This window comes from Gallinula chloropus (genome assembly GCF_964237585.1).
Source record: "Gallinula chloropus genome assembly, chromosome: 17".
NCBI classification, from domain to species: domain Eukaryota; kingdom Metazoa; phylum Chordata; class Aves; order Gruiformes; family Rallidae; genus Gallinula; species Gallinula chloropus.
In genome coordinates, this window is record NC_140102.1 from 4,050,120 (window position 1) to 4,059,489 (window position 9,370).

Genomic DNA, 9,370 nt, shown 5'->3' on the forward strand with positions numbered 1-9,370 from the left:
TGCAGAAAGAGATGGAAAAAGAGATACTGCTAACAGCAGAACATGAAAAGGCCTCCAATGACGAGAGGTCACAAAGTGTTGAGGTATGACAAATTGAGGCTGTAAGATGATGTAAAGACAGAAAAATAAGGGTCAGCGAGGTTACAGACTGGTGCACAGTAACACCAGTTGGCTTTCTTTAGGACTATGCCAATTTTTCAGCATAAAAATGATTTAAAAAGAGAGAACCCTATGATCTGCTAAAACTTTGATGTCTAGAAGGCCCCACTTTATTCTAAATACTGTTCAGATTGTTGCTAAATCCCTATATCTGAGACATCTTGCACAGTTTATAGTTCAGGAAGCACAGAAGTACATTCATGCTGCTTCTTTACAGCAGGACCTCAGAGGATCTTTCTAGAAACCTCAAAGTTGTCCTAATTAGAAACTCCAGCGTGGCTGAGATCAATATTTCATGCCATGATGCAATGTATTCTTTGAGCAGACACGATTTCATTTATTTAAACGAGAAGGGTGAAATACTGCATAATTTCATAAGAGCTGTGGATTTGGAGAGATGAATGTACCAGAAATAGGCTCATGGAGACAGGTCAGGAAATCAATTAAATACCAGGGAAGATTCCAAAATTATCCTGACCTCATATGAAGGACAACCCTGAGCGCTGGCTTCCAAAGGCAGCTGCTAAAATGGGCCCTCGAGTCTCTGGAAAGAATGGATGTAAAGAAACATCATGCACTTTGCAGACCTGATTTTGAGGGGGATCCCATGATGGAAACTCACATCTATAAGTAGGAACATCCCCAGATTTGTGGAAACAAGACCCATCGGACCAGAAACAGCACAAGGGGACCCTGAGAAGGCCGTGACAACTGGAAGCAAATTGAAGAATTGTGACTGGCATGGGAAACCTGACAGTTAACAACACAGCAGTCGTGGGTTTGTACCACAGGTTCTTTACATGCAAGAAGTGCTTGGAAGTGGCCGCTTTCCTGAGTGCTGGGAGTCTGGGCTGATAAAATGCACTGAGGGCTGATAACCAGAAACCTCAGAAGAACCTCAGAAATACCCATTACCAGTTGCCAACCCCTTTTGGAAGAGTATGAGATAGAGCCTTCAGAATATACACAGGTACTAATGTATCAGCACTCTAGAGGCTACCTGAAAAGAGAATGAAGGCACCATTTATAAATATATAAAGAATGTATATCCTACTGAAACCAAGTACAGTTCTAAGTATCTTCCTGGATCTGGGCCCAACCCTTTCAGGGCCAAATATAAATAAATGCTAAAAGGTCTAGGCCACTCTACTAAATGTGAAATTAAGTGTTTTGGCTAGACTGTAACTGGGAAAAAGGCCATAGCAAAGATGTCTATATTACAGATGTCTGTGCCAGTACTCAGCAACCGGGCTTAGGCTTGGCCATGAGGTCTAAACATCAAGGGGACAGGGTGTAAAGTTGGAAAGAGACACTGCAAGTTATTGTAGTGACGGGAAGAGCTACCAGCTGCACCCCTGGCTCTGTGGGAATTCCCCAGGAAGGTCCAGGAAAAGCAGAACTCTGCCCTGCAATTCCGAGCAGAGATCCCAACTGAGCAGTGTGTAGACATGGTCGTGGGCCACCTACTTTCCCAAGCACAGGAAGCTCTGGCGAAGGTGTCAGCATCTCCTGTGACTTGAAGTTACTGTTGGGCACTTAGCAAACGCTTTCTGCCCCAGCTCACGTCACCACTGGATGCAGAATCTACACTACAAACGCCTGGATCTGTTTTTATGTCACCATCCATGTGTTCCCATCTTGTCTAACTCAAGCTCCTGTCAATTAACAATGAATCAGACATGCTCTGAAGGCAGTAACACAGTTCTCTATCTCCTGGGGATTCTTACTTCATTCTGCTAACATCCTGGTTGGGTTTCACTACCCAGAAGGAGCTGATAACATTGTCTAACACTCCCCAACTGTTTTTTTTTTGTTGGCCTGGTTACTCAAGAAAGATCAACATAAGACCTGTCAGAAGAGGGAGTCACATCATTAAGCGTGCTGAATTTCACCAAATGCACAGGAGTCATTTGGTGTTTCTCAAGGGTAAAGGGTATCTGAGAGTCCTTCACAATCCCTCGATCTGCAGGTGATAGTGCCTGAAAAGACAGATGTAGTTTTTGGACGTTATCTTTCTGTATTCCCTTTGTCATTTGGGGATCGCGCCAGGGCATCTCCTCAAAGAGGGATACCCACGTAGGGAAGGCAGCTCGCTGCACTCTGTGAAGATTGTGATGAGCCTCCAGAGCCTGAATAGACAGCTGGGTAATTCAAAAGCGCCACAGGAGAGGACCTAGGGGCTAAGAAAGTCCATCATGAGTCAACAACACACCCTTGCAGTAAAGGCCAACAGCTGCAGGAGAGCAGTTTGGTGCTTTTGAGACCAAATCTGGGGTATCCTGCCCAGGTTTGGGCTGCTTGCTGCAAGATGGGTATCCGTACTGGAGCCAGTCCAACTGGCAGCTGGGCAGGACACCGCACTGGAGACTGCTTGGGGAGGGCAAAGGCAAAGCCTTATCTCTGCCTATGCCTGCCTGAGCCGGGGAAAACAGAGCCAGAACCTTCTCAAAGGCGCATGCTGACAGCAGGAGAGGCAACAGCCCTCCACTGAGTCAGGGGAAATACGGAGGGGAAAGCAGGGGGTTATTAAATATCAACTTTATCTTGGGACAGGCCAGATACTGCGGTGGGTTCGACAGCGCAGGAGGTTAAATGCCGGGACTGGCTGCTGACCGGGAGAAGCTGAACCCCCTGGGCCAGACACCGCACCAGCCCTGCCCTTCCCCGGGCCGGGGCCCGCACGAGAAGCCCCCCGGCCGCCCCATCCCGTTCTGCGCCTTCAGCCCCTCGACCCTCCCCGCTTTAAGGGGGCGGCGCGCTGGCAGCACGCACCGCCCGCCCCCGCGTTCGCTGCGCGGCCTGTAGGCGGCGCTATAACCGCGGCGTTGCCCTGCGCGGGGAGCGGAGCGCAGCGCGGGAGGCCATGGCGGCGGGGCGGCTGCCGGCGCTGCTGCTCCTCGCCCTGCTGCTGGGCGGCACGGCGGGACCCGGTGCTCGGGCAGCGCGGAGCCGCGGCTCCGACAAGCAAAACAGCTTCCGCCGAGCCGCCAGCGGCCTCTACCAGGGCGTCAGCGGCCTATTCGGCGAGGACAACGTGCGGGCCCTGCAGAAGGTGAGGCGCCGGCCGCTTGCCTCCCCCCCCACCCTCCCCGCTCTCTCCCGTAACCGACCTTTCGCTTCCTTTCCCTTCGCGCCCTTTCCCCGCGCCGTTGCTCCCGGGGGTGACCAGGCGGTTCTGTGAGGCAGAGCTCGGCGGTTGGCCGCCCGCCCCCCTCCGGCGCCGTGTTCGGCGCTGGCCCCGCGGGCGGCCTCGTCTTCGATGCGAGCGCGGCGGCGGGTGAGGCGGCGGAACGGCCGGCGCGTTGCTTTGGGGAGAGAAACAGGAGGCCAGGCTCGGCGCGGGGCGAACTGCGGAAGATATTCCTGAAAAGAACCTCTAAATAAAGCTCCTTGTAGGTGGGGGAGGCAGCCAGGGCAGACCGCTGCGGGTGAAGCGCGGTCTGTCCGCACCCGCACAGCGCCCGGTGCGCGCACATGAACCTGAAGGGAATAGGGCACGCAGGACCCGCACAGCGCTCTGTCCCCCCACACGCCGGAGGAAGAACTAACGCTGTTCAGTTGACCAGTAAATGCATCCGAGGCCTTCGGGTCTGATGCTGGGTAAATCTCTTAGTTGCTGGTTAAAAGTAACTCTCTGTTTTGCCTCACTGCTGTCCATTGCTAGCAATAGTGCTTTCTTTAAACTTTGGAACAATGGTGAAGCTAAGAAAGTGCATTTTTAAATCCTGGCAGCACATAAATTTCTATACCAAAGTACCTAGAACAAAGGCTGGTAACAAATTTATAATTCACAGAGTTAAAAAATGTTTATGGACTTAATGGTTTGGATTTTTTTTTTTAACCTTGGGGACTTCAAAGCAGCCTGCAGTTCTTGTTTAAATAATTATAACTTGACTTGTGGCTTAGTAGGTCTCAAAACATGTTTGAGGGGTTGAGGATTTTTTTTTTTTTTTAATTTTCGATTTTATTTCTCAGTTTTTCTCAAGGTTGACAGAGAGGTTTGTGAATGGGGTGGATATATTAATGGACACATTCTGGAGAATATGGACTGATTTATTAGATGTTCTTGGAATTGATGGTAAGTGTGATGCCTGTTAACTCTTCAACTGAATCAGCCTGTATCAGTGTTCACAAGCATAGGCCAAGTGGGAAAATAATTACATGTTATCACGCTGCATTAAACATCCATCAGTGGTATCTCTGTCTGCTTCTCATGGCTTTGATTTTGCTGTTAGCACCTTCAAACAAGAGGACTAAAGCCAGTTCTCTTTCTGTATGTGTATCTACAGGATGTCTGTAGAATGCATTGCAAGTCCTGGTTGGTTTCTTGGTATCGTCATTAAATGGATGCATGTGGCCTGGCCAGGAATGGTGCAGGGAAGTAAAGGAGGACTAGAAGAAGGAAGGGTGCAACTGAGAGCCTTTCAAATATAATTTTTACCAAGCAGGATCGTTAGCCTCAGTATGAACTTTGACCTTAAGCTCTACAGTAGTTTGTCTTTAAAGAACCTTTAGCACCTCTGCATTGAAGGAATTAATTCAGTTGCATCCTTGGAGCTGAGCCAGCGACTTGAAAAAGGTCCATCCTGAAAGGAATGAACTAGCTCTCTGTAGAGAACACAGCCATGACCCCACCGCATGACCCTGTGAGGCTGTGCTTGCGTTTCATCCTCCCCACTTTGGCCTGCACTCATTAACATTCTGTACGTTTCCCTTTGTTTTTCAGCCTCCAACTTGACTCATTATTTCAGCCCAGCAGCGATTGCCAACAACCCGACCCGTGCTCTTCTGCTGATCGGTGCAATTTTACTTGCCTATTGGTTTTTATCTCTCTTCCTTGGATTCTTCTTCTATCTCCTGCACATGCTGTTTGGTCGCTTTTTCTGGATTGCCAGGGTTGCCCTTTTCACGCTCTCCTGTGTGTACATCCTCCAGAAGTACGAAGGTGACCCGGAACACGCGGTCCTGCCGCTCTGCTTTGTTGTAGCCGTCTACTTCATGACGGGGCCGGTTGGATTTTACTGGAGGAGGAACAACAACAGCAGCCTGGAGGAGAAGATGGACCACCTGGATAGCCAGATCAGACTTCTGAACATCCGTCTTTCTAGGGTGATTGAAAACATGGACAGAGGCAGTGACCAATGAACCAGCCCCTATAGACCACTGCACACCAGCTCTAGAGAATTCCTAAGCACTGTCTCATTCCAAGTTACAAAGCAACAAATCATCACATGGTAAAAAGTGTCCAAAGTTAAAACTTTTCATCATGTGTAAGACTTAAGTTATCTAGGTTATACACTCAGCCATTCTAGTTGTAGGGGAACAAAAAGTAATTAAAAAATCAGCTGTATATTCAGAGAGTTTTATCCAGTACTAGAATTTTCTCAGTAGATAAACGCTTACTTTTACAAGCATTTAAAAACATCTTTTGTAAAGTTTTTATAAAAGCAAATTGAGTAGTCTTTCAAATATTGAAATTGAGCTAAACATATGCAAATTTGACACTTAAAAAGTTAAAAAGAAAAAAAAAAAATACCAAGCTACCAAACACTTCCATTGAGAAGTAACTGCTGTGGGTCCACATTTTTTTTTATATATATATATTTCTTTTTTAAGTTCTGAATGTTTTGTTTTTATTGTTGGCTTATTGTTGGCTTATTCCATTGCCTTGAAGTTGCCTTTTGTAAGGTATCAGATGAGGAATTTTCTGGTATCCAGGCCAAAAAATTCACACCGTGGCTTTTAATAGGAAGTGGGGAAGGAGGGAGAAGGAAGATTTAATGTATGTTAACTCCTTAAATGCCAGTCCAAGGTGAGGAACTGAGAAGTGCACATGTGGCATTATTCCATTGCATTTCATCTCAAGAACTTTAATTGGGTGTCTGGAAGGAAATCTATTCCAATAAATTGACACAAAGGGAAGAGATGTAGAGTGGCAAATCCCATTTCATCTTTGATCTTCACAGTGAAGCGTTTTCCAAGCACGAGTGCATAGAGTAAAGCATGCTTTTTGTCTCAGGACCCACATACTTTCTCAACAAAGGCAGCAGTTAAAACACTTGCAAATATATTGTTGCTTAAAGCTTTCTCAGGACCAGTAAGCGGCAATAAATTATCTTCAGGAAGATCTGGATTTTTTTCTAAAATTGTAATAGTTTTATAGGAGCTTTTTGCTTGAAGCCTGTGTCCTCACTATACTGGTTTTTGGGGAAAAGTGAGTCACCTGATGAGAAGGGGGTATTAAACAGCTGCATTTCAAAGCGATGTAGGACCTTTGAGGCAATTTTATTTTGAAGGAAACTACGTGTAACCATAGAATTAACTAGCTTGGTAGGCTACCACTGGCTTTGTAAGGTTTGCTGAAATGCATTGAAACAAGGTAACCTCAGGGAAGGAAGTCCAATAAGGGGTTCAACTTGGTGGCCTCTGGCATTCGAGGACAGAAACGGTGGCAGGGAGGGGAAGCACCTAAACCATAGTGATGCGCTCAGTATTGATCCCACGAGAGGTAGAAGGGACCATGGCTGAAGAACTACATATTCCATAATGTCTAAATGAGCAAGTAAAGATAAAAGGCAACAAAAAAAAAATTGGTCTGTGGTAGGGACTGGCTATACAGGAAGGGGAACAGTAGGTGACCCACGTTGCTGTTGCTTCACCCATGAGTGCTGGCTCCGGAGGGACTGAGCACAGCATTGCTTGGTCGTCGGCTTCTCGTTTCATTGGGCAGAGCTGCTGTTGGATGTGATGCTCAATTGAATGTAACTGTAGGGTGAATTAGTTTTTCTCTTTATGCTGAAGTTTAATACTCTTCTTAAAAACGTGTTACTTGCCTCACCTCATTTGGTCTGTGTGTGACGTGCACAAGTGATTAAGATCCACGTTAACGGCCTTTGCTCCAAACTGCCTCGCTTCAGTCCAACGCTGCTGAAGTTCAGTTGGCTCTGTTGGAATCCATTTTATTTTTGTATGTCATCAATGAATCCCCCTGCACCCCATTTTTCAAGAAATCCACATTTAGAGTTGCCAAGTAATTGCTTTTCATAACTTGAAGTCATTCCCATGAACAGAGACGTACTATGGCAACATCCAGCCCGCTGTGAGAAGCTGAAAATGTGAATTGCTGTATATTCCTTTTTACAGCTCCTTTTCCATAGTATTACAGAGTCTTCCCTGTAAACTCGGTTTTCCAGACTGTATTTAATCTCTTTCCAGACTGTTGTGCACAGAGAACTGGGCTAAACCACCCACCTGGGAACGAGGAATTGGTTAGCATGTAGGTGTTTTCCTAAGCCTGGGGACTGAAGCCTGCAAACCTCGCTCGCCTAAGCAGCTCCATCGACTTCAGTAGGACTGTGTGCATTTTACCTAACCCGTATTTAATGTTGAAGTGAGAAATACTGAACCCTTTCTATATTAAGAGTTGTCTATGATAAAGGTTTTTCTTTTAAAATACTATATCAACATTGATTTGGATTATAGTTTCTCCTTGTCTTGCTCTGATAATTTATCGTAGTTTTGTAAAATCAGCACTCCTGTATTAATGCTCTTAATTTTGATCACCCTGCTGCTTGAGAAAAAGTATTTTTGTATTTACTTGCATCCCCTGTATAGCAAAATGTTACGTGAAAAAGCGGTATATAGAAGATTGGATATTTTTAATCAGTATTTTTCCCAGCGCTGGGTTTTCATGTTAGTCAACTTCAGAAGTAATGATTTTTTTTAAAGCACAATCTAATCTTAAAAGAAAAAAAAATACATATATATATATATATACACACACACTTTAAAAACGCTCGGTATTTTTAAACATGCACTGTAGTGAAAGCGCTTTTGGGACATGAATGTGTATTGTAGTTAATCTCTTTCAACTTTTGTAAATACCCTTTTACAGATATTTTTCCACCCCTAGTTTATCCGTTGAGGTTTTTGCTCTCTTTTCTGTAGAACCCCTTCCAGTGACAGTGGTTGCACTGCTTTTGTCTTGCCATTGCTGGGGGGAGAGGGGGCATCGCCTTGTCACCCACGGATAAACCAAGACCCGGAGTCTGACAGGAATGGGAGCGAACCCCAGATCTCCCAGCTCTCCCTGCCTTTTGTCCTAACCGCTACCCAGCTTGACAGCAGGTGGGTAGCAGTGCTTAGACACCCTCCTGAGGGCCCTGCTTCCCTCCATGGAGGGTGCACTCTGCTGTGGGAACAGTGGTTCTCCTTTATTGCCCTGCCTGTTCGCAGCAGCTTCCTGAAATAAACCCCCAGCATCACCTTGTGTGACCAGCCAGCTGATGGGAGCGGTTAAGGCGAGCAGTGGGCTGTCCAGTATCAAATCCTGGCAGGGTCATTAAGTGTTTTAAAACATTGTACTTTAAGACCTGATCTTTGACTCCACTGTATTATTTCCAGTGCATTCATGTTTCTTTGCAGAACTCACATCCGTGGCGGTTGCTCGGACAGCACGCCCCTCACCTGTAGCTAACTGATCTGTCGTGCTCGGGATGTGGCGCTTGTAAAAGTGGTATTGGGTGTTCAGAGTGCAGTGTGTAAACCTGGTGTAATTCAGTGCTGTACTTAGTGCGTACTTCAAACTGTGATTTGCTTTTAAAGACTTGTCGCATAGTTAGTGTGGAAAATAGACCAGTATCAACCTTAGCTCTTGGATGGCGTAGAAGTGTTTTTAAGTGTGATTTGGCTCACGTACTGATCTGTATTTGGCAGCTAATGACGTAAATGACCATGAGTTCTCATCGTCCGGGTTGGAAAATAAAAGGTTTTATTGTACTCGCATGTATGTGACACTTCTGGGTACCTCCATGGATCGTGATGGGGAACTGACCTTCTCCTTGTGCTGGGAAGCGGTGTGCCCTGCAGTAGTGCTTCCCACCCTGGGAAGTCACTAACAGGGCCTTTCCAGATGACAGCGTTTGAGTCCATTCCCCTGTGCTTCCACAATCTGAAGAGATGATGTATGCACACCTTTAAGGTAGGATCCGTGGGCAACAGGGGATGTACCGCTGATGTTCAGTGGTTACGGATAGATCAGCCCTGTTCTCCACGGAGCTGTACATGCCTTTCTTTCTCCTCCAGCGACGGGGCACCTCGCTGTGCCGCGGTTGTAGCCCGGCGTCAGAAATCGCCTGTGGTGTTGCGACAAAGCTTCCACCAAACGCTGCCTGGCCCCTCGCACGGCGCCCTGCCCTGCCCCGCCGCGCTG

General features: G+C 46.7%; 1 protein-coding gene across 1 annotated transcript; it reads left to right on the forward strand.

Annotated features, from left to right (window-relative positions):
* Window positions 1-3,022: 3,022 nt before the first annotated feature.
* On the forward strand, window positions 3,023-5,735 carry BRI3BP (BRI3 binding protein; the record flags this gene model as incomplete). The annotated part of the gene is made up of 3 exons (XM_084272121.1): window positions 3,023-3,211; window positions 4,135-4,237; window positions 4,886-5,735. 3 exons carry the CDS (start codon window positions 3,023-3,025, stop codon window positions 5,302-5,304), a joined length of 711 nt encoding a protein of 236 aa, XP_084128247.1. The 3' UTR covers window positions 5,305-5,735.
* Between the last annotated feature and the right edge of the window lie 3,635 nt (window positions 5,736-9,370).